General features: G+C 48.2%; 2 protein-coding genes across 3 annotated transcripts; both read left to right on the top strand.

Annotated features, from left to right (window-relative positions):
- The first annotated feature begins 1741 nt into the window (after positions 1 to 1741).
- On the top strand, positions 1742 to 20021 carry LOC101160220 (interleukin enhancer-binding factor 3-like). Of its 2 annotated transcripts, none has more exons than XM_023965200.1 (20): positions 1742 to 1886; positions 2212 to 2378; positions 3522 to 3633; positions 5974 to 6167; positions 9261 to 9435; positions 9503 to 9635; positions 13147 to 13238; positions 13610 to 13705; positions 15975 to 16086; positions 16156 to 16253; positions 16326 to 16431; positions 16505 to 16645; positions 16755 to 16945; positions 17124 to 17261; positions 17347 to 17478; positions 18053 to 18214; positions 18285 to 18414; positions 18498 to 18536; positions 19285 to 19596; positions 19671 to 20021. In XM_023965200.1, exons 2-20 carry the CDS (start codon positions 2266 to 2268, stop codon positions 19775 to 19777), a joined length of 2583 nt encoding a protein of 860 aa, XP_023820968.1. In that variant the 5' UTR covers positions 1742 to 1886; positions 2212 to 2265; the 3' UTR covers positions 19778 to 20021. The 2 variants fall into 2 exon arrangements, with proteins under 2 accessions (XP_023820968.1, XP_023820939.1); XM_023965171.1 differs by having other exon boundaries at positions 1743 to 1886; positions 2265 to 2378.
- Positions 20022 to 22581: 2560 nt separating this feature from the next.
- acp5 (acid phosphatase 5, tartrate resistant) lies at positions 22582 to 24636 on the top strand. The gene is made up of 5 exons (XM_004066311.4): positions 22582 to 22841; positions 22914 to 23113; positions 23187 to 23311; positions 23383 to 23728; positions 23862 to 24636. The coding sequence occupies exons 1-5, from the start codon at positions 22751 to 22753 to the stop codon at positions 24099 to 24101; spliced, it is 1002 nt and encodes a 333-aa protein (XP_004066359.1). The 5' UTR covers positions 22582 to 22750; the 3' UTR covers positions 24102 to 24636.
- Positions 24637 to 24919: the final 283 nt, after the last annotated feature.

The following is a 24919-nucleotide window of genomic DNA, read 5'->3' as shown; positions in this document are numbered from 1 at the left end:
GCCCCTCACACCCCCAATCCTAAGATTAGCGGTGCAACAAAAAGGGCAGCGACATCTGAGCTATCCATCCGTCCAGTTTAGATCCAGATTCCAGATCAGACCAGGAAAACAGAGACGTTCATGGATCTGTTTGACAGACAGCGGATGCATCAGAATGGAGCAGAGCAGAGAGACTGTGCCCCCCCCCATCTTATTTTCTACGTCACAAATACAATCTTTTTGAAACAGCTTTTTTGGTCTGCACCTGGTTCACAACAATCGGTATAATGAAATGCTTAGAAATACTATTTTAAGCTTAATTTTCTCTCCAGATGTCATCAGAAAAATGCCAGAAGATGTTAAAAACCCCATTTTCATCAGAGTGGGTCTTCAAGTTTGTTAGCATTTGGACTGACTCACCTTAAAGGGATTTATCCGTTTCTGAGTTGAATCCATGACGCTTCAACTCAGAATGGCCAACCTCAGCTTGAGGTTATACATTTAACTTTGTACAAAAGAGGTGAAGTCTTTCCAAAAAGTTGCTGTTTGGGGGCATTTCCAGAATAAATGTGTGATTGTTTCAATGTCTAATTTACAAGAGGAGCAGTTTCTATCAACGTCTATGTGTAGTGAGGCTTTGCCTGGGTAGCATCCGTGAAGACGTTTAAAGCAATCGTCCCGAGGTTTATTTGAGATCAAATATTTGGAGGACAAAGTCTAAACCTTCTTCCATTTTACCAATGTCTGGGGCAAATTTTCTCCAATAGTGGGTCACATATGGTGCAGTTGCAATAACTTTCTGAAACAGGGATCTATTTGTTAAAGGTCTCGCAGTTACGGAGCCCCTAAAGGGACATGGAAGAAGATTAAATTGAAGTAAAGGAAAAAAAACAACTAACTGGTGCTCACCAGTCACTTACTTACGGAGCCCCTAAAGGGGCATTGAAGAAGAAATAAAATGTAAGTAAAAAAACGATGATGTTGAGCTGTCTCCATCTTGTGGCGACTTAAGTGAACTACACCTTTATTTTAGTCTGTCAACGCCTGCAGTTCCCTGTACAGTGTATCCCAAATAGACAGAGCATATTGATCAACACTTTGATTTTTATTTGGGGGGGGGGTATGTCCCAATCCTTTATGTTCCTGCCTATAAGCGGCATCGTTGCCACTGTCCTCTGCATCCCACACAACCACCTTCCCTTCATTTGTTCCTGCCACCTCTTTCCCTTTTTATTAAACCTTTTGATTCTGAGGCTTACCTTTTGCCAATTACAAATTAGGATAACTTGTGATTAATTGCCTCCTCCAATCTCATGTGAATATAGGCAGAGACTGATCATGTTGTTGTGTTTAAAAAGCCACCGGTATTCCCTCTTTATGAGTGACAATGGTAAAGACAAAGGAGCTGTCTGAAGACACCAGAAATGTAAGTATCTGCAATAAGAAATCTGAAGTGATGATAGATGAGGTGTTGAGCGTTTCAACACATTGCCAACACTGTATTCTGTGTCAAAGCTGTGACACTAACACCTGTTGGACCTTAAAAATCCCTGCTGGACTCAATTAACACGGATTTAGGACCCCCCCCCCCCCCCTTCAGAAAAATGGCACAAGAACATGTAAAAACACCAAAAGCACATTTTTTTATTGGAGCGGGTCTTTCCAGGTTGAAAGCAAAGCATGTTTCAAACTCCAGGGCGCCAGGGGGCGCTGTTCTCATATCGAGGTTGTTTCAAACTCCAGAGCGCCAGGGGGCGCTGTTCTCATATAGACGTTGATCGCAATTGCGGTTTCACGTAAAAAAAAAAAAAAAGAAAATAGTGGAGTTTCTTGAAGCCTCAAAATTCTCCAAACGCAGTTTAGTTATAAGTGAAAGTTAACAAGTCTGCCTCTTTTCTGCGACTCCGGTAAGCAACGGAATCTCAGCTTTTAGCAGAAGAACAGCTTTGATGGTGAACCCAACGGGTGCAGCTGGGTAGCTAACATTAGCGAGCAGCGAAAAACACGCGAACCAACTCGTGCTGATTTTATAGAAGCATCGCATTTGTTTCAATTAAAAATTCCCTGTTTTGGTTTACAGTGATGCTATCTGATGATTAGTCTTTGATTTGTGTTTTATTCAACCGTCTGCGGCAACGCAAAGTTTTTAGCCGCTAATGTTAGCCGTCCGTTGCACCCGTGTCCAGGTGGTCGCGTGCGGTCTTTTTTCATTGGATATTGGTCCTAAACCAGGCCGGACGTGAATAAAGGTGAATGTAGATAAACGGGAGCTTCTGTCGCGACAGCATGGCGGCCGTTCACTTGCTGGGATGGGACGAACAGCAGGCCTACGACGAGCTGCTGTACTGGGACAGTGTGATCCAGCGGGGTCACCGCCTCCTGCCCGAGGACTATGACAGGTACGACCCGATCCCCCCTCACGCACGCACGCACGCACGCAGAACACCGCAAGAGCTGACAGCAGCTCCTGCAGCCGACACCCCGCAGAACCCTCACCTGAAGTCTGAATGTCTTTAAAGTTTTAAAGAAGTAGACACGAGACATCCAGAGGTTTGCCTTTTATAAGTTAGTAGAATAGAATAAAAACTGCATTATTATTTAGAAAATATGCAGTTCCTTAAGCCCAAATGAAGCAAAGGAAAACGCAGCATGGTGACGTCATTTTATCTACTAAAAGGAGGTGGAATGGTATGTTTTCTATTGGAGAGAAAACATTTAGCTCCTTCAGCAAGAGGCTGCTCCTCCCAAGGTGCAGGACAAATAGACTGAGGAACTCCTTTGTCCCCCGGGCCATCAAACTCTTCAACCACCACTTAGGAGGGGGGAGGGGGACAGAAAGGAAAGGGCCTTGATTGACTTTCTTAAATGCTGTTTTGCAGAAATGTAAACTGTCTTTACTGTTTTTACTTTTCTGATTATGTCTAATAGTGCTGTATGCGATGGAGATGTCAATTTCCATGCGGGAACCTCCCAAATGGATAAATAAAGTTGTCTGTCTATCTATCTATCTATCTATATATCTATCTATCCATCCATCCATCTATCCATCCCTGACTTGCCCTGGAAAAATATTTGGACGAACACGCAGAAACAATCACTCACCTATTTTGGAATCCTAATATTACAAAAAAAGTTGGAAAGAATGTACACGTTTTATAAATCACAAACTTGACTCACAGTTTCAGATGAAATTTGAATATATACCACACTACACAAAATCACTCATAATACAAATTATTTTTCCTTAAAAAGTTTTCAATCATCAGGAAAATGTCAGAACATGTTTAAAAAGCACCGTTTTAATCCAACACCGCTTTTACTTTCCTACCTGTTCTCCTCCTTCGGCCTCATCATCGGGTAGAATTTAGAAAACAACGTTGACGTTTGTGGATCCGTTCAGGATTCACCGCGTCTTTGGCATCTGACCGGCCGTGTGTCCGACTCCCAGCACACGCATGAGCAAACGTGTCCGGTTGAGGAGAATCCCTGGTTTCTGCAGAGGTCCGACCTTCACGAGGCCGTTTGTGCTTTTGTCCTCACAGATACGAGGAGCTGCGATACTGGTACGACTGTCTGTGTTACGAGGAGGAGCTGCGGCAGTATCACGAATACGTCGCTTCCATTGGGACTGTGGAGGAAAAACCACAGGTTGAGGTAACGCTAGGTTCAACATGTTGCTAATTTTTCCTTTAAAACCTTTTTAGTTTTGTTCTCCTGATAAAGACAGGTCTTCCTTTAGCTGTTTTTGTGGCTGCTTTGGAGACCCACTCCAGTGTTTTTACCATAATCTTGTGGCGTTTTTCTGATGATGGAGGACATCGCTGAAGAAAATGAACATTAACAGTTTTTCTTTATTCAAATGAATCAGAAGCAGATGAAAAATGCTGTTTAAAAGATAAAAGATAACTGGACAATATGCTGATCGGGCCACAAGCCCTCAGGTCTTGGCAATGGGAAGGGCGGCGGGGTTGCTCCACACCAACAGGGGAATTCCTAAAGAACTCCTGCCGCTCTGCAGGAACTATGTTCTGGAAAACGACAGATTTTTGTCTAAAAAACTGCATTAAAAGACCGCTGGGAAGAGATCAGGAGATGATCGGAGTGGGTTTTTAAAGCTGGCTTGTTATTCTCTCACATTCCAACTTTTACCTCTGACAGGGCTACCTCGGACAGACTGCGACCAATTGCTCGCATTTTGCGACCAAAATTTGAGAGTGTGCGACTGAATATTACATCCAGTCGCACATGCGCGACCAGTAAATTTGCCTCCCCCACCCTTCGTATTTTTTATACATCAAACGTGGAAGGGGCACGTCAATGATCAATGAAATAATTAATGAGACGCAAGCGCACACGCACGCAGGCAGACACACACACACACACACTCGCGCACATACTCATGAAACGCGAGCACGTACACTCTCGCGTGATGCCTGTGTGCGAGGCGGCCACTGCGTGTGAGAAGAATAGGGACAGCCACTGTGAGTGGCTAAAATGCGTGTAGGGGGAGGGGCCTAGAGATAATCGAGTGCGCGTAAACATCTGTGGGAAGGAGACTGAGATAAATATCACAACCTGATATGTGCGTCTGAGCTATGAGTAAGCGAACTATTGATTCGTTCTTCCCACCTGCGGCTAGTGTACCAGTGCCAGAGTGTACAGTAGGGGTCTCAAACTCGCGGCCCGCAGGCTATTTGCGGCCCCCAAGATGATATTTTGCGGTCCCCGCCTTAATATGAAGGTTTAATGTTACTGCAGCCCGCCAGTTTTAATGAATGACACTTTTTCATTGTCGTGCGCGAAGCTGACCAACCAATCACAGTGGGGTATATGACTCTTGGGGGGCGTTAAAAAAAAAACCTGACAGCCCCCTCCCTCCCCGGACCACATTAAGGAGTTCCTTACTTTCCTTTAGAACGTATTTATTCGCTCGTAATTTTCTAAATACATGCAGTCCGTGCTGAACATTTCTCTGGGCCGCACAGAACCGGAGGAAGGTTTAGGTTTTGGTTACGGTTACGGCGGCGCATCAAAGGGTTTATGCACGGCCGTTACGGCAGCACACCGCTCCCGCGGGAGTCGGGTCAGCTGAGGAGAATAAATGTCCCACGCGTACATGCGTGACAGCTAACGGGGCTTGAACTTTAAACACGTGCGAGCAACAACAACATTAGTTTTAGACACACTGAAAATACGTGGGGAAAATGCAACGATAGACGTGTTTGAGATGAACCGGCGGCTCGCCTAGATCGTTGGGGAGACCGGGGGGGGGGGCTGTGAGATGAAAGCGAATCTGCAGCAAGACTGAAAGAGAACAGGAAATTTGAGTTGTCCTTAACATTCAATTTAGTTTTAATATTCTTCTCCCCCTTAGTATGATCTGTGTTATTATATATTGTATGATTATTTTAAGGTTTTGTGATGTATGTAGCCTTTTTTAATAAATTGGTATTTTAAATTATTTTAATTAATCACTCCACTACAAAAACCATCAGGACACGTGTCCCATAATGCATTGTTTTGTAGTCTGTAGGGCAGCTTTCAGTCAGTTCAGTTTCCAGCTGTGTCCGGGTAGGTTTGCCCCTTGCTCCCACCCCTTTCTCGCGATATTTTTGTGATCTCAAACACGCTTATTGTGCATCTTGGCTGCACCTATTTGGTGTCACAAAGATAAATTTCCATCAGTTTTCTTTACTTATTTGTACTGTCATGACAGCGATGGTCCTGTCAGTTTACCTTCTTGTTGCATCTTCAAAAGTGCAGAATAAAATGTGACACTGCATTTGAAACAGCACATTGTAATTTCTGCATCTATTATTAAAGTATTTATTACATAATACAGTGGAAATTAGTAGATTTGGTTAGAATGTTGATTTACGGTATGCGCCCCTAAATTTTCTGGTTGCGCCCCTAAAATTTTCAGTTAGGGGCCACTGTGCTCCTAGTGAAAAAAGTTAGTCTGGAGCCCTGTCTGATCTACGCCTTACTCTGTAGGAGCCTGTTGCCCCCCCCAAACACATAAGCGCCCACGATCGCATCGTGATGGCCAAACACTCGGAGGTGTATCCGTCAGCAGAGGACCTGGAGGCCGTGCAGACCATCGTCTCTCATGTGGAATGTGCTCTCAAGGCTGCGTCCGACCAGATCGATGCTCCGAAGGCTGACGGCGACCCCGCCAAGGCCGAGAGGTCAGCACCCCCCGCCGTCGTACTTTGTGCTGCCGGTGTAAAACCGGAGACGTTTACTGTCCGTCTGTTTTTTTCCTGGATTTGGCTTTAGTTCAGTTCTGGGGAGTAACTTAAAGTCGTCATGAAATGACGTGGAGGACCTCAGTGAGCTGCAGCCACAGTTCCGTTTTTTATTTTTTTTATTATTTTTTAACACATGAACAAACCTAGAAACATTGAAACCATATATATAGGAAGAAAAAGAAAAACTCAAAAAAAGGAGAAACAGTCTGTCAGGTTGAGACTTTCCTCCTTCCAGGAAAACAGAATACAAAGTTGATTACATGTCATAACCACTTCTTGTTTTGGACATAAACCATTTTTCCTTCATTTTTAGTTTGTAGGTCTCTCTCTCCATTGGTTGTGTGTCGGTGCTTCAGCCTTCTGCCAGTTCTTAGTTTTGGCTTTCTTTGCCGCCACAAGAAGAGCTTTTTCTAGCTTTCGCTCCGTTTTAGATACGGTTCCTTCTAAGTAACCTGGACACATCACCACATGTCCGGGGTATCTTGTATGTAAGCGTTTCACATGTGTGTGCCACAGTTGCATTTTTACGTGGCAACGTTTGTCTCCAAACTGCTTCTGCGTGTTTTGAAATGGTTTGGAAGTTTGTGCCATTTAGTAAATATTGTTTAGTTTACTGTATTTTATTTTTGAGGCTATTTGTTGCTTCAAAAACAAAAGTATAATAAAGGAGAAAAAAAACATATGTGCTGTATTTTCACGGCCATAGGGCGCCCTGGGTTATAGGGCGTGGTTTCAGTTCTGGGAGCTTTTTCTTTATTTAACACACACAAAAGGGGCTTTACCGGGTTTTAGGACACGATAAAACATACTAGGGTTTGTTTTAAAAAAGGCAGCAGGAGCAAAACTGAGTTGGTTGTGATTTATTTTTCATTTTTTCAGTCAGCATCCAAAAATCCATCAGTCATCTTCTGTGTCTGAAATGAGCAGCTGGGCTGAGTTTCTATCAAACACACGCCAGCTTCCCTTCGTCTTCGTCAGAGTCCGACTCGTTGTCGTGCGGCTCCTCATCAATGATGCTGGCTTTTGGGAAAGCTCCAAGAACAGTGGAAGCTGACACACCAGTCCAAGCCTCTACCACCCATTCACAAAGTGTGGCGTCACTCGCTCGGCGCCGCCTCCCAGTACAAGGAGGGGAAGACGGACAGCTTTTCATTGTAATCTGCTGGAAGTTGCTGCGCCACAGTAGTCGTTGCCCAGGTGGAAAAATGGTTTCATACAACAAAAGCACCAAGACGGACCTCCTTGAAAATGTTCACTTTTCATTTCCTCTGCTAGCGTTCCTGCCTCCAGTGGAATGGTGGCGGTAGAGACACTTCTCCCATCCGTTCTCTGATCGTTCATTCATCCGTCTTCCAACTCGGGCCGCCTCGCCTTGTTTCCATGGAAACTCAGCTGCGTCTTCTTGACTGTTGGAGTTAGTTTTCCAGCTTCCTCCATTTATAAACCGTGGATTCATTCATCTTAAATTCTCTGGCAGCTGCTGGATTCCCGTGTTCCTCCGTGTAGCTCAGGGGTCCCATAAATCCAGGCCTCGAGGACCGGTGTCCTGCTGGTTTTCCAGGATCCCTGCCCTATTTGCTGCTGATTACCTGGATCAGGTGTGTTTAGCCAATAAGGAGCTTCAATGGCAGGTTGGTTGGGAAAGCATGTAGGACACCGGCCCTCCAGGCCAGGATTTGGGGACCCCTGGTGTAGCTGATGGCTGCAGTTCAAACTGTGCTTCATCAGGGTTTCCAACACGCATGTACACACATGCATAATGCACATACCTGCACTCTGGGGGGTGTCTTCTTTCAGGTCCTCACTTCCCTCCTTCCCGTCCTCATGCTGTCCTCTCCTACGCCCTCCTTACCGAAGTCACGCAACAACAGATTAGGCGCACCGAACCATAGGGGGCTTCGTACTTTTAAGGCGCCTTATGGTCGTGAAAATACGGTAAGTCGCACTTTGGGGAGAAAACTGTTCTGGAAAAACTCCACTAAGTCTGGCCTAAAGCTGCGTTCATGCCGAACACGATTCACATGTCAAATTCACGTACGCCGCCTCTCGAAGCGAGTTAAATCCTCTGCTAGACGTGTTCGTAAACCAAACGTTTTCAGCTACACGGAAGCATCGACTTATTTTGAGGCGTTCTACAAAGCATCAGTCTGACGTTTTCACGTCTGGTTCATGACATCATTCAGAGACTCTCCCGGTACGCTAAGCTTACCATCTGCTGCATGACAGGCTTTCAGCGGGACTTCTGTCTCTCTGTGACCCAGTTTGACGACGTCCCGCTTGAGTCCACGGAGGGAAAAATACAAATAAGAATGACGTCTCGCTGACAGAAACAAAACTTTAAGGTACAGGAAGAGAACGGTTTCTGTTTCAGTCCATCTGCTGATCAGATTGAGATGCGCTTCTTCTTCTGCGCTGCTGTCAGTCGCAAATACTGACCAACCTGCAGCGCCTCCAGAAGCTGTTGGTAGGAGAATAATGAACACCAGCCCCCCCCCCCCCCCTTTTTTGTTTTTTTTAAAACACGCAAGTTGCATCTCTGGCTAAACTTTGCACAAAAAAACTGCGACTTGTTCAGTAAGTCATAAATAAAGTATATCTTTAGACAATTAGGGAATTTTTGGTGAACCTCAATGTTGGTTGGATGACACAGAAACACAACAGAACTCACACTTTTTGTTTATTGTTCACAGTTTGTGAACAATTTCACAAGCAGATAAAAACGTTAAGATGTCAGTTCACTTTATTTAACAACTGGACTGAGTCTGGAGCACAGATGCTTTCAAAACCCAAACGGACACTTTTAGACCAACAGAGAAGCATCTGAAACGGATGCTTTAAAGAAGAAAAAATCACAACCAACTGACCAATCAAAACGTTGAGTCTTCCTCCTTCTGTAACCGGGTTTGTTCCCAAGATAGCAGCCGACCTGAGCAAATGCAAAGACAGGAGGCGACACTTGAAGCCTCACATGTTTGGAATAGGAGTTCATGTGTTCCTGCTTCGTCCCTTTTTCTCGCCGTGCTCTGCCAGCACAAGTGCCGATTCCAAAGACCGCGTCCTGCGTGGGGTCATGAGGGTCGGCCTGGTCGCTAAAGGACTCCTCCTGAAGGGAGACGCTGAGCTGGAGCTGGTCCTGCTGTGCTCCAACAAACCTACGGTCGCTCTCCTCAAACAAGTTGCTGAGAAACTCTCCGAGCAGCTGGAGGTGGGGATCAGGACCACGGTTCAGCCGTTTGGGTTTCTTCCGTGTCTCTAACGCTCATCTTTTCCAGGTCATCTCCAAAGGGGCGTACAAAGTAAACGAGTGTCCTCAGGATGCGGCCGTCACAGTGAAGAGCAACAGCGAGTCGGTCCTGTGTCTCATCATCCGCCTGACGTCGCCGCTCTTCAGGATGGAGCAGACAGGTAGAGGGTCAGAGGGTGGAGGTGCGTGCGGGGGCCAGCTTCCTCTTAGACCTCGGCGGCTCGTGCTCAGCGTCCCGCTCTGAATTCCACTGGACTCGGCTCAGCGGCGTCTCGCTGCCAAAGTTCTGATCCACATTCTTCATATTTTCTTTAACGGCAAAACTTTTAGTCTTGTTTTCCTTTGGTTTTTTTCTCAGAAGCTTTAACAACTGCCTCCCAAAATGCAGAAGGATAAAAAAAACCTAAGGGAATTATCCCAGATAAAACTGATTTGGTTCAGTTACTTCCTTAGAAATGAAACAGATGTTGGAGGCGGAGCCTCTCGGCTGAGGAAGGTTGACATCTGGGGAGCGATGCCCTTCAGCATCTAGCTGCAAAGCGTTTGAGTCTCATCTACACAGATTATCAAAGTGGTAGAAGGGAAGTCTCTGTGCGTCGGGGTCAAAGCGCGTGCCTCTCAAGCTACGCTCACACCGCCCTCGGCAATGCGGGTTCTAGCGGCAACGTCCGATTAAACACGCGTGTGTTGTGTTTTCCTGGTTAAAACTCCCGTCACATCGTCGTCGCCATACAAGTTTGTATGCCCGACGTACATTAAAATCATTAAAGATTTGCATCGCACCAAACCTCTTCCACCTGTGGGTGGCGGACACGCGCTAGAAAACAGTAGATATAAACGTGTGAACGTTGCTTCAGAGGATTTTGCTTCACTCATGAACACGGCAGGAGCTCGCCGCCCTGCTGGTCTGAACGTCCTCGAATGTAAACAACAGTTTGACTCTTGAAAGCTGCTGATTGGCTGGGAGGTGGGACCATGTGGGACCAGCCCGCCCTTTGCGAGTCTTGTTCAGTCAGAACCACAGCCCGTGTCCAGTGGAATTCTGGAGTGCGGTTGAGACGGGGGGAGTTTTCCGGCTGACGCTCCTCCTGCTCAAACATCCCGCCGTCGCTCCGTGAGGAGCTGTCATCGGAGACTCAGTCCTGAACACTGTTGGTTCTTCTTAGTGTCATGTTAAAATGCTCTTCCACGAATAACAAAAGCGCGGCCTGCATGATACTTGATGCTGAACTTGTACATCTGGAGCCGGCTGCAGCAAACCTGATCGACCGTCAGGGAAACCGTGGAGCGTGGTTGGTGGAGAGGGACGCTCTGCTAACGGGGCTGCTGGTGCAGCTGTTGTGTTAAAGACCCACTCCGACTGTTACCAAAGCGTTCGCAGGGACCTTCTCATCATGAAAAAGAAATCTGACGTTTTCTAGGACATAGTTTCTGCAGAGCGGCTGGAGCTTATTAGAAACTCACCTCTGAGTTGTGGGCGGGGCCGTTTGTGCAGAGCAGCCCCGCCCCCTTCACCTCCCTGTTGCTGAGAGCTGTCTGTACTAACTTAGGAGCTTGTGGCACCCCAGCATTTTTCTACGCCACAAATGCGATTATTTATTTATTTAGTGCATGTTTTCAGCTTCTCCTGATTCACACTGATTTGAACAAAGTAATGCTCAGAAATGCAACCATATTTTCTTTCTATATGTCAGGAAAATGCCACAAAAATAGGTTGAACACACCGTTTTCATTGGAGTGGGTCTTTAAACAGCAGGAGGTGTGTTCAGACGAGCAGCTGCAGCGTCTGGAGTCCGGCATGGAGAACCATACCAGTGTCTGACCGCATTCATCATCAGACCTCTCAGACTTTAACTTCCGCGTTTTTATTGGACTAAGGGCGGAGTCGGATTTTTCTGGAGATGATCCTCCCAAGAAGAGGAAGTCTTCCTCACTGAAATCAGTTTTTCCTCTTTTTTTATTTTTTACATTTGGATGACGCTTAGCGGTACTTAAAAATGAGTTGTCTACCCCAAACAGCCTCTGTGCTGTCTTCCTGTTCTACTTTGTGTTGAAGCCAAAGCATTTGTGTTGTTGGTTTTGTGTTGTCTGTGAAGAAGAGTCTTCCTTGTTGTTTGCTCTTTTTCAGAGATGTGTTGGTTTTTTCGCGTCAGGTGGACGGCGCTACAACGGCTTTTAAGGAGGCCGTGGTCGCCGTCTTTAACGTGCTCTTGACTCGTTTGGGTGCTGCAGGGTTTGGGTTTTCCGAGTCTTTGGAGGGTCGTAGAGAAGCGGCTGCATCTTGAGGCGAGCTCAGGTGTGTCGGGCAGTTTCCTTGAGGCTCGTACGATTACCTCAAGGGACGTGATGAAAATGGAACGTACCATTGTCGTGTGTGTGGTAAGTGTATGGTGAAGTATTGGTAAGGCAAACCAGTCACATGGCGTTCTTAGTCGTCAGTGAGTTGTGAGTACCGATCCTTACGGACAGATGCTGCACGCACGGGGTGTGCACGTAATCCCAAAGGGCCTGTAGGACGTCCACCCCATCTCTATCTGATTGAAATTACGCTGCAGAATGAGTGTGCAAGTATCGCGTGAACACCACTAACGCCTCCTTGTACAGTCTGCAGGATTGGGGGGTTAAAAAGATGGAAAAGTCCGTACGACACGTCTGCGTCTCACCCTACCCTACTTATCCTTGCATGTCGCATAGCTGCTCACTAAACCTGTGCATGAGCATTTTGTCTCTACGGGTTTACGGACCGCTCTACCTCCTTGATACCCGTGTGTCCCACACGGGTATAACCGATTTTCACCCGCAGACAATCCAGATCTGCCCGTAAGGTCAGCCGGGACCAAGGCTTTAAGTTTATCCCAGAGACTCTGGATGGGCTGAACGTTTGGTTTTAGTCGTCCCACGAGTAGAATCTGTTGAAGACGACGAGCTGATGAGTGCCGGCATTGAGGTTCGGGTTCCTCCAAAGTTCCCTGCAGAATCCGACGGAGGATCCTGCTCCTGGAGTGGGTTCAGGTTGTGGGCTGAAGCCTTCAGGACTGGAACGGGACTGCAGTCCCGTTCCAGTCCTGAAGGCTTCAGCCCACAACGGGACTTGACTGGAACTGCAGACCCGTTCTAGTACCGTTCCAGGCGAATCCTAACGTGTCTTGGGTCTGCCCGGCGGCGTTTGGGGTCAGAGGAGTAACGCTTGCTCCCAGCTGGTATGGTTCTTTATGTTTGCTGTCTCGGGGAGGCCGCTCTCTGAGCAACTGATCAGTTTTGCTGCAGCCTGGGACGGACGTGACCTTCCTCTAAATGTTTGTGATTTACAAATGATTGCCTTATAGTTTGTCAAGTTTTGTAGGAGCGCTGGACCTTTGACCAACTGGATACGCTGTCTCAGGAGGAGGGGGGAGCAGCAAACCCAAGCCGCGGAGCGGAGGGAAGGGGGTGTTTCTTGTAGTGCGCTTACGATACATTCACAACAGACACAGCGGTGTTGAGAACACTTCAGCGGCGGACTGTGGCCTTTGAAACCTCCTGAGGTCAGAGATCTGCACGTTAGCTTCTTGGTGCCCCTTTCCCCTGCTGCTGGTGCTTGGGGGGGAAAAGCTGCTACTCCCCGAGCTGCAAGACAGAGCCCACCCCCTTGGTCAAACTGTACCTTTTCTTCTTATCCCACCTCGTCAATAGAAACGCAAAAAGTCGACGATCCGCCGGACGTTCTGGACAGGCAGAAATGCCTAACCGCCTTGGCGTCTCTCCGCCACGCCAAGTGCTTCCAGGTTTGCATTCACGTCCTTATTTGCACACAAGGTCAGAATGTTTCCTTGAACTGATCTCCTGTGTTGTTCTGTCCAGCCTCTCGGGGCTCGCTCACACTAGGCGCTCCTTTCTGTGCCCGAGCGCACAAACATCGGCGCTCGGGCACAGTTCAGGGCAGCTGTGCCGAGGGTGACGAAGCCCCGGGTTTTGACACCTAACTGAACTGTAGGGGCGTGCTGGTCTGTGGACCGCGACCCCACCAGGCTGAACCTTTCCTGTGCTGTCTCAGCTTTCTTGATCATTTCATGGAAACTCAGAAAGCACCGGGGGAGGGGCTGTCATCACAGACGCTTGGTTCTACGGCTAACTGGACTCTGCTTTGGACCTTCAGGCTAAAATCTCCCAGTTGAATTCTGCTCTGGTGGTGATCCGGGTCACGAGGGATCTGTGCTACCGCGTTCCGTCCTGGACGCCGCTCTTAGGATGGGTAAGACCGCTCCACCAGAGCAGCCGCCTTTCTCTCCGCCTGAAGGCCGTGTCACACAGCCGCTGCATACATTCAGCGCATATTGCACGGATGAAAACTGGTCGTGCGTGAACATACGTGAAAAACGTCAGAATAGTTTTGGTCTTTGCCTGAAAATTTCACAGATGTATCAAGAATGAACCATGTTGAGTTTGAACAAACCACGCTAAGAACATGCAAATCAACGTAGAACATCAACCGCGTGTGATTATTGGGCTGGTTATATGCAATTCATTAGGTATTCGTCAATTACATAGTTTGAACGTGATATGTGCGCCGTATACGTGACATAAAGGTTAAACTTCGGTGGTTCATGCATGAAAAGTCTGTTAGACATACGTTGAACGGTCGTGCAAAGACACACATTTAGGTCTAGCAGAAATCAGAATCAGTGAGGAACCTTTAGTCTGCATGCTCTCCCCGTGCATGCGTGGGTTGTGGCGTTTCATGGCGGCCATTAACTGAACGAGCACAGAGAAAACTGAGCGAGTGTTTTCAGGAACTGAGGAACCGAACAACCGCGCAATCCCAACCGAGCGACCCGCATTTTACAACCGCATGGTTGCAATCCTGACTGAGCGGCGCTCGGTAGACGGTTAGAAAATGCTTAATCAATTATTGATGATGGTTAAATTGATTGATTTCTAATCATATTACTTCACTTGCTCCAAAAATGGATTCATGATTTTTCCTAATGAAACATAATTTGCACATATTTTAACTTTTGATCAATTTTTGCTATGAAGTTTTTTGAAACAGTAATATGTTGATTTTACTGATATAGTATTATTTTTTAATAATATACATAAGTAATCTGCATATATTTTAGATAACTGATCTGTAGATTTATAAAATAGTTATTTTTACATAATATTTTAATTAATACATCTTTGTCATGTGATTTATTGATCCCTAAAGTTTCTAAATTCTGTCTGATAAAGTTATGAACCTGATAATAATAAATCATGTCATAAATGGTTATAGTATAATGGGGTGGGATTATATAAATTCACTTCCTTCCACTTCCTTTCAAGCAATCTTTATTAATATATTTAATTATCCTAAGTTTGATACGTCTTTGTATGAATGTATAACTGATGATTGTAATGTTTTTGTGTATTATTCTTATTTGATTGCTTGAAATAAACCTATTTCAAATCAAAAAGTGCAGTGTTTTTTTTGTGCTGTAAGTTTTTCTCATGTGAGAATCCCTTTATTAGGTAAATGTAAATGTTTGCTTTAGTTAGCCCGAGACAGAAGTACTACGCACCTCAAAGTACAGGAAGTGTGTATTAGCATGTAGCTAACAAATGCTAACGATGGAGCAGCATCTCACCCATGTAGCATCAAAAGAATCTTCGTTTTACTGCTTCATTTTGGTTTGTATTGGTAGTTAAATGAAGACATGGTGGTTAATCATCACTACTTGGAGCTGTTAAATCCTCTAAAGTCTTTCTGAGATGAAGTTTTCTCACCTCTAGACGCATCCTAACTGCTTTTTCTTTTAATTCAGCTGAAATCCCATAATCACTGAACAACTGATGTTGTGAGATGCTTTTTCACATGAGAAGAACCTACAGCACAGAAAAAAAACCCAGCAGCACTTTCTCACCGTCGTTAACGTTTTAATTCACAGCTTTCCTATTAAAGCCTTTTAGAAATGAAAGTCCCGCCCCGCTGCCTCGCCAAATTTGACCTGCAAATTTCGGCCAATCAGATCATCCAGAAAGGTTTCCGCCCCCAAGTGGCAACTGGATTGCAGCTGTGCAGTTGTAAAAGGCAGGGTCCCTCGGTTAGCAGTTCCTCACTCAGTTCCTGGAAACATTCGTTCACTTGATGGCAGCCATGAAGCGCCATAGTGGGTTTTCTCCCACCGTCCACTAAATTGTCCCTAGGTGTGATTTGTGGCCCTGCGTCAGACTGGCCACCTGTCCGTCAACGAGGGGCCGCCTCCATGATCCCCGTGCGGAGTGGCCATGTCACTCAGCCTTTTACTTCTGGCAGCTTCTTTCCTTCAAGAGGAAAATTTGTCGTCACATTCTGTGCATTCACACTTTGAGCACGGTGACATGAAGATGAAACCATCTTACTTGGAGCAGCTTTCTTAAACGTCACCCGTCTCTCATCATTTACTTACTGATGAGACTGTATTCGTTGAATCCTCTTTTACCTTCTGCTTGGATGAGGATCCAGGAGACGGTAAAGCTCAGCCTCTGTCGTCTGCTCGCAGCCTCTGGAGCTGCTGGTGGAGAAGGCCATCAGCACCTGTGAGCGGCAGATGGGCGTGGGGGAGTCTTTCCGCCGCGTCTTGGAGTGCGTCGCCTCTGGGATCCTCCTGCAAGGTGAGTCTGAAGGTCAGGAGTGGACTTGTTGGAGTCGCTGAAGTGAAACCCGAACGTTTCTGTCGGAAGATGGACCTGGCCTCAAAGACCCCTGTGAGAAGGAGGAGGTGGACGCCACCGCGGCCTTGACGCCGCAGCAGCGCGAAGACATCACCAGCAGCGCTCAGGTCTGCTCCGACTGCAGAGAGGCTCTGCTCCCGGCGCCTTAAGGCTCACCTTCACTTCTGATGTGCTCGCAGCTGGCGCTGAGGCTGTGCGCCTTTGGGCAGATCCACAAGGTTCTGGGGATGGACAGCAGGCCCAAGGCTCGCAGACACATGGCGGCCATTCTCAAAGAAAACACAGGTAGGAGGTGTGGATGTCGGCTGAGGCTCTGTCGCTGCTGCGCCCTCATATGCCGGACTCTTGTCCCACACAGCCCAGATCCGCCCGTCCGAGCACTTCAACCTTCCCGCCAAGAGGCCGCACGGCGAGGTGGAGAAGGGAGAGGAGGAGGCCCAGCTCAACAACAAGCAGAGGAAGTTCCTCAAGTTCCAGAAGCGCTTCCAGAGGAAGTCATGTCAGTGAGGACGCCAGACGCCTCGTTCTCTGGCTCCGCTCAACTTTGACGCTAATGTTTTGGCCAAGAATCTCAGATCACGTCTTGCCTTTCCGTCTTTTTCTCTTAGTCACCGATGACCTAAACATGAACGCCGTGATGCGTCTGAACCAGTACAAACCAGGCCTGGACTACAAACTCATCTCCCAGACCGGGCCGGTCCACGAGCCGGTCTTCACCATGACTGTGGAGCTGAACAGGAAGACCTACGAAGCCACGGGGCCTTCCAAGAAAGCCGCCAAAGTCAACGTCGCCATAAAGGCAAGGCGCTGAAGTCTGCTCTCAACTCAATGCTGTGTCCAGAAGAGGTTTCACTTTATGGAAACCTCCAACCAGAAAGTTAGACTTCTCTCATTGTGGGGGTGTCCAGACACGTCTGTGGCACTAAGGTAGCTCATCAGCTGCCCGATCAGCAGCTAAACGCCCTTCTCATTGTCAGGTCCTTCAGGATCTGGGTCTTCCGACAGGCCCAGACCCCAAAGCGGAGCCAGTCGAGGCAGAAGATCAGAAATCGGCCGGCGCCGCGGCTGCGCCCGGGCCGGAGGGGGCGGCGGCTTCTCGACCTCCGTCAGAGGCGGTGCGTTGGAAATCCCCTCGGTTTCCTTCAAGCTGCCTGCAGCTGCGCGTTTGACGGCCTGCTTGGTGTGTTTGCTGGTTGGCAGAGCGGCCAGGGTCCCATCCTGACCAAAAACGGCAAGAACCCAGTGATGGAGCTGAACGAGAAGCGCCGCAGCCTGAAGTACGAGCTGTCGTCAGAAACGGGGGGCTCTCACGAGAAATGCTTCGTCATGGAGGTCAGCCTCTCCACGCTCAGAGCTGCTGTTACAATAAAACATTCATGTTTTTTAATCTATCCGGTTTTTATGTGTAGCACTTTTCCTTGAAAAACAAGTTTCCCTCCTTTGTTTTGAAAGTTAAGTTCTAAAAAATAAGCGACGATAAGAGAAATCCAAGTAAGATTATGGATGTTCTAACACAGTAAAACTCTTCTACACACTTTATTGAAATGCTGAAAAAACACAATTTCACTGTTTCCATTAAATCTTAATTATGCGAAAAAACACAAACCAACTGACATATACTTTGATACTTTGATTGACAGCAGATAATTCATCGCCTATCAAAGGAGACGTCGGCGTCTTCTTCAGGCCGTGGAGCGGCGAGCTCCTGAAGGACGGTTTAGACTTCACAGTATTAACTGGTGATGTCATCTATAAATGTGGTCGCACAAACACGTTTTCATATTTTTAAACATCAATAAACTCGTTTTAAGGGGATCAGAGGCTGAAAAGCGCAAACATCAGATTTTACCCCCTGCGAGCGGCGTGGAGAGGAGAATGGCGGCTAAAGCGGCGCTCTGCTCCTCAGGTGGAGGTTGATGGGCAGAAGTTCAAAGGGAGGGGCTCCAACAAGAAGGAAGCAAAGGCCTACGCCGCCCTGGCCGCTCTGGAGAAGCTGTTCCCCGAAAACGACGGCGCCTCCAGCTTCTACAAAAGCGGCATGAAGAAGAAGGTCACCTACACCGACATGGTAACCAGAGCGCCGCACTCTCTCCTCCCGGGCTTTGGCCCACGTCAACCTTCTCCTCCATGTTGGACAGCACATCCCGGGATTCGGCACCATCCGGGGAATTCCCTCAGACTCGGGGTCCCGGGGCTGGGGGCCCAACAGAGGGGGCCGAGGCCGGGGCCGCGGTAAACCGTTCAACCCGGGACCCAACTACAACAAAAGTAAGGAGCGTTTTCGGTTTCTAGAGGCGGCTCGGCTTTTCACACCAAACCAACACCCCCCTGTCTCTGTTTTCGTCCCGAAGCCAACTACAGCTACGAGAGCGGCGCCAGCGCCGGATACCGTGAGTGTCCGACCGAGGGTGGGGTGGGGTGGGGTGTGTGTTCGTTGTGTGCAGGCTGCCTTCTCCATCATGCCTATGAAGTCAAGACCCGAGAACCCCCCCCCCACCACCACCAATAGGAGTTCATGTAAAACTACCCCCCCCCAACCAATAGGGGTTTATGTAAAACTACCCCCCCCCCACCAATAGGAGTTCATGTAAAACTACCCCCCCCACCAATAGGAGTTCATGTAAAATTACCCCCCCCCCCCACCAATAGGAGTTCATGTAAAACTACCCCCCCCCACCAATAGGAGTTTATGTAAAACTACCCCCCCCCACCAATAGGAGTTCATGTAAAATTACCCCCCCCCACCAATAGGAGTTTATGTAAAACTACCCCCCCCCCCAATAGGAGTTTATGTAACCCCGCCCCCCTCCGCCCCGTGCTGCTGATTCTGTTAAACCAAACATGAACAAACCGAATCCTGAAGAAACTAAAGGTTTCTGCCTTTAAAAGGTGGTAACAGCTGTTCCATGCGTGTTCCATGCGTGTTCCATACGTGTTCCATAGGACACGTATGGAACACGTTGGTGGATTGGGAGGGGCTGGTGCTCAGAGAGCATGTTTCTAGAGGAATACTCAGAGATGGGTGCACGTTTAAAACACCACTTTGTGTTGTTTTTAGTGCGGAGTGAACATTAAAAGACACAAAGCTGAATTTTTCTGATGGAGGCTCTGTAACGGTTTGGAGTGTTGCTCTTTCAGATAAACTGTACGACAACACTGCAGTGAAGCCGGAGGACGCTTCCAGCAGCACCAGCGGCTACGGCACCTTCTACCCCGAGAGCAGCTCCACCTTCTCCGCCCCGCCCACCCCAGCCCCCACCAGCATAAAGACTGAAAGCTACCAGTCCATGCCGCCTCCCGCGGACCAGCAGAGCCCGTACAGTTACGGCTACGGCGACGAGAAGAAGAAGATGCTGATCCAAGGCCCCGGGGAAGGCCAGACGGACTTCTCCATGTTCAGCACGGCCTACCCCAGCTCTGTGACCGGAGGGCGGGGCTACAGTGGTCACGGTGGGTTAAAGGGCGGCTTGGAGTGGCCGCTGTTGCCTTTTAAGGTTTTAAAGCGCCGTTTGGTCTCCTCGCAGGCTGGGGAGAGCAGCCGTCCTGGGAGGGCCAGCAGGGGTTCACGTACCAAGGCTTCGGAGGTCGCGGCCGGGGCTCGCACTCTGGATACAACAGCTCCAACTTCTGATGGCGTCTCCGTCCCGGCGTTGGGACGCGTCGTCTGAAGCACCGAAGCTGCAGCGTCCTGCTGGGTTCGTGGCGCTTCGGTCCACGTCTCACTGCATCACATCCATGTTTCAAGAGTGAACTTCAAGGGTTTCTGTTTTTAATCTGCTGTAGTGGTTCTGTAGCAGAACGTAACCGGATCCGACCTGCTCGTCGTTTGGAAGTTTTGTCTCAATAAAGATCTTCTCATCTTTTTATAAGGAAAAGTCTCTTTTCTGCCGCTTGGCGGCACCGTGTTCTGCAGATCCCTGGCATTTACATCCACTCATGTTTGGTCTGTACTACCCCCACCTTTATCTAACTACCCCCCCCCCCCCATTCCAAAGGGGGAGGAGTTTAAATCTTTAGAAACTCCAAAAACACGCTTTACGATACTAACTTTGTTTGTGCGTCGGCTGCTAATCAGCCAAGTTCAGAGCTTTGCACATATTAGGGGGGTTTTATCGTGGGGGGGGGAATTGGACGTTCCTGCTCCAGTCGGAGGTTAGATTCCCAGGCGTTGCCCTCGGCTGTCAAAGAGGAAATGGGACAGAGCAGAAGAATCGGTTCATGTTGCCCATCCAGAAGGCGGAGAGCGGTCTTCTCTCCATGCAGGAAGTGGACGTTTGCAACAAACATAAAACCGTAAAAAGACTTTGTCGCTTATTTTCTCTCAAGAAAAATTACGAAAGTTTTGTAACCGCAAAATGATCAGAGTTTGAGAAAACACGTCTGTGATGTGAATGTTCGTTTAACCCTAGAAGACTGACTGCAAAAAGTTATGTCATCACGCTGGCCTGGCCCGGGTGGAGGATGAGATCGCCCGGGGGGCAGTTCTCTATCTGCTACCATGCAGGTACCTGCAGACCCCCATCCACAGCTGCAGACCCCAGAAGGGGGTCTGGTGTGGGGATGGCTGGACACTGTCCCTCCTTCTTTTTATATGCCATCATCCACCTGAGAAGAACAGAAACACTCACTGTGTCACCTTTGCACAAACATTTTGCATGACTGAATGAAATGTGTTGGTCTGAACGCACAAGTATGCATGTGTGAACATGAGTTGTATTGTGTGCATGTTGACATGTTTGTGTGTGAACATTTTTGGAGCCAAGTTATATTGGGTCATTTTTTACCCAATATAGTATATCTAAACAAAAAGTACTTGTCATAAAAAACACGACAACACACGAGAACAGATTAGTTTTCATTTCCAACTGTGGTACGTGTAGAAAATGAAGACAAACAATGGAAGTTCCTAAAAACGTGCTCAAAAATTACTAAAAAAATGAGGAATTTGAGAACAAAAAAGTCCTAAAAAATAATAAAATGATGGTAGACACTTGGTCTCTGGTCCTCCCATTTGTGGGTCATGTGAGAATTCCCTGGTGAAGGCACAGACGCCCCGACACGCAACACATTAAGATTCATGTAAACCGTTTATCTCGGGTGAAAAATCACCCGGCGATGGGGTTTTAGAGTTACAGAAATTCTTGGTGCGACCATTTTTCTGACGCCATTGGCAGATTCTTTTTTGTTTTTTTAAAGATGTTTTTTCAAATGTTAGAAATGTTTGAGCTATTTTATTTCTGTGGGCTTGTTTTTGCAGTGGAGGATCTGCAGACGTTTTCTATTTTTAACTCATTTTCAGTTAAATGTTTTCACAAAAAAAGGATAATAAATCCATCTTATGTGTACAATAACACAAAAATAACTAAAACACTTTAAAGTAGTGATGCCTTAAGGTGCAAACAGATACAATTTTTGTTTTTTGGTTTGGTTAGTTTTTAACCTTTTTTTAAAATTCATTTTGAATTCACCCTAAACCAGATTTCCTGTCATACTTCCTGTTTGTGTTCCTGGTGTGAAATGCATACATCCTCATCTGATAATGCTCTCCAGAACATTCCTCACCTCAGTGTTTTCAGATCATCTGAGGAACTTGGAAGTAACATTTCTGAGGCAGTAATATTGATGGGAATTACTTTCCAAAGAGCAGTAATCTGTGTATTAAAGGTTGGAGGCTGTTCTCCTAAATCAGCCCAGAAAGCGTCTTTACTTCCTCCTCCTGCGGCGTTTGAACGTCTCTCAGGTCACAGACGGAACAGAGAAGCGATTTCTGCCCCTCAGAAGTACGTCGAGGGGGGGAACGTGCCGCAGACGTACTCCAGAGTCCTTGAGCGTGCTGTGATGGCGTTCTGTCGGCCCTGCACGTGCGAGCAGCGCAGGGGTCGCAGAGGTCACGTCTGGGAGGGCAGTTCAGGACGCCGCAGAGAACCTGACATCTGCAGTGCCTCTGGAACCTGTCAGAGGTGGATCAGCTGGATGTGTGAGCAGACTCCAACCACAAAGAGGAAAAACGGGTCTGACGGCACGCCAGCACCCTCGTGATGCTTCCTGTCTATACTTTCCGTGTTTTCATGGATAAAAAAAGAGTCACGGGGTGGAAAGATGCAGGAATAACAGGAACGTGGAGGAAGCAGCGTCGTAACCCCGCCCCCCGTCCTGGCTGAGCATTGAGTCAGGATCATGCCTACTCGGCGTGACCTCCAGCCGCCTCTCCTCTGATAAAAGCCGAAGAGGAGGAGCTGAGTTGAGCGGAGACGGACTCGGCGCGAGGAAGTACCGGCGGCCGTCAGCTGTGAGTTTCTGCATGCAGATGAAACTGACCTTTATCCTTTACAGAGATGCAGCCGTCTCCCTGACCAGTAACAGCAGGTGACCTCTGACCCCCCTAGCCACATAAACACATTGATTGGCCTGTATTGGCTCCAGCTGGGACCAGTCGGTCTGGCTGCAGCCAATCAGAGCTCATCAGCAGCTTTTAAAGTCAGACAAGCCGTGCTCGTGGTGAGATAGATGTGGTTAGCAGAGGCAGGGCTGTGTGCTGGTTGGGGTTCCTCTTCCTGGTTTGTGTTTTTCTCTCTGACTGACGGTGTGTTGCTTCAGTTGAAAGATGGCAGTCCCTTTTCTCTCCATCCTCGCCCTCGCCGTTGCCGTGGTTCACTGCTATCCTGCCGCCTTCCAGGAGCTCCAGCCGAGCAGCAGTAAGTACGCGAACCTTCGGGTTTCTGGTGGGTTTGTGAGACCCTCTGTGGCCACGCGTCTCTTTCCTGCAGGAAACAGAAGCTCCATCCGGTTCCTGGCGGTGGGGGACTGGGGCGGCGTGCCGTACCCGCCGTACGTCACGCCTGTGCAGAAGACCACGGCTCGGGAGATGAGTAAAGTGGCAGAGCAGATGGGCGCCGACTTTGTTCTGGCCCTCGGCGATAACTTCTACTTCAAAGGTGTGAACAGCGTGGACTCTCCTCGCTTCCAGGTGTGTTTCTGTGAAATGAGAAACTGCTGTGAAGGTCACGACCTACAGAGCCTCTGACTCGCCCTCCTGGCAGGAAACCTTCGAGTCCGTCTACACCGCCAAGTCCCTCAGAGTCCCCTGGTACGTTCTTGCTGGTAACCATGACCATGCGGGGAACGTGAAGGCCCAGATTGAGTACTCCCAGAGGTCTGATAGATGGTAAGCAGCTGATGATGCGCTCTGCTTCCCACTTTGAATTTAGCTTAATGCGTTCACTTTGACCCCGTCAGGAAGTTCCCCTCGTATTACTACGAGCTGGACTTTCGCATTCCCAACACGGGGAAGACTCTGAGCATCATCATGCTGGACACCGTGATGCTGTGTGGAAACTCTCTGGATTACGAGGACGAGAAGCCCCGAGGGCCCGTGTTGGAGGTGGAGGCCAATCGCCAGCTGGTCTGGCTGCAGGAGCGGCTGGCGCGCTCCAAGGCGGACTTCCTGTTGGTGGCGGGCCACTATCCGGTGTGGTCCATCTCTGAGCACGGCCCCACAGAGTGTCTGCTGCAGGGGGTCCGTCCTCTGCTCGTCCAGCACAACGTCACTGCTTACTTCTGCGGCCACGACCACAACCTGCAGGTTGGTTGAGACAGGGGCAGCTGTGGGCGGCAGGGGCAGCTGTGGGCAGCAGGCGGGGGCAGCAGGGGCAGCTGTGGGCGGCAGGCGGGGGCAGCAGGAGCAGCTGCACTCACCGCTCTTACTCTCCTTGCAGTACCTGGAGGAGCTCGGTGTGGGATATGTGGTGAGCGGCGCCGGGAATTTCCTTGATCCTGACGTCCGTCACAAGGACCACGTTCCCGCGGGTTCTCTGAAGTTCTTCACGGGCCAGGCTTCGACGCTTGGAGGCTTCGTCCATGCAGAGGTCACAAATGACAAGATGATCCTGACCTACTTCCAGGCCAAAGGCACCTCCTTGTTCCAGACTGTTCTCTCCCGGAGGCAGTTTAAATAGACCGGCCGTCGGTGAGAAGCTGGAAAAATCTGCAGGGTAGATTAAGAGAAGGTAAAGTCTTGGCTTTTAAAGATGCCTTTCAGCTTCATGTATAATAACTGTTTTAAAAGAATTCAATTTTAAATTTGGCCTAGTTGTAAAATAAATGCTATATTTCAGTTTGAGTCATGTGACTCCTCACGCTTGCGGGGGTTTCCTCGTGAGGAAAATTCAGGTGTTCTCTGCAGATCTCCTCTTTTACCTGTAGAAATGTGCACGTTTGCATGAAGGGGGCGCTGGGAGCCGGTCGTGCACATTTGACCTTTTTTTATGTGATTCTGTTGCTGAGCTCCGGATGAAAAGCCGGATGTGTGCAGAATGCAGAGATGGTTTAATGCTGTGGAGACTTTGAGGGGAAGCATCAGGTTCTGGTCTCATGTGAATCTGGAACCGTGTACTGCTCTTACCTTTAAAACATAAACTTTGAGTAAAACCCGTGAAAACTGATCTGTAATCACTGATTCATGTGCAATAAATGTGTTCAGAAAAATTGAAATGACTTTTCTGGTGTCTGGAACAAAGTCCACCCACGGTTTTTGTCCCTGGTTTGTTGTTTTTGGGTTTGAGGAAGCTGACGTCCTGCAGCCGACTCCAACCACAGCTTTAGGGAAGCTGCAGATTTGGGGAAGAACTAGAGCTCCATGACTGCATGATGTATTCATTATACAGACTAGTTCAATTTACAATGTTCCTCAGAGTCTAAATGTGTTGCAGCCTGATGGTATGATGACCCTCATCCGTGAACAGGACGGTAGACCGTGGCTGCATCGTCCAGGTTA

The sequence above is a fragment of the Oryzias latipes genome, chromosome 1, assembly GCF_002234675.1.
Source record: "Oryzias latipes chromosome 1, ASM223467v1".
Taxonomy (NCBI): Eukaryota; Metazoa; Chordata; class Actinopteri; order Beloniformes; family Adrianichthyidae; genus Oryzias; species Oryzias latipes.
The sequence above is the reverse complement of the archived record's forward strand: the minus strand, read 5'-3'. Positions and strand labels throughout refer to the sequence as shown.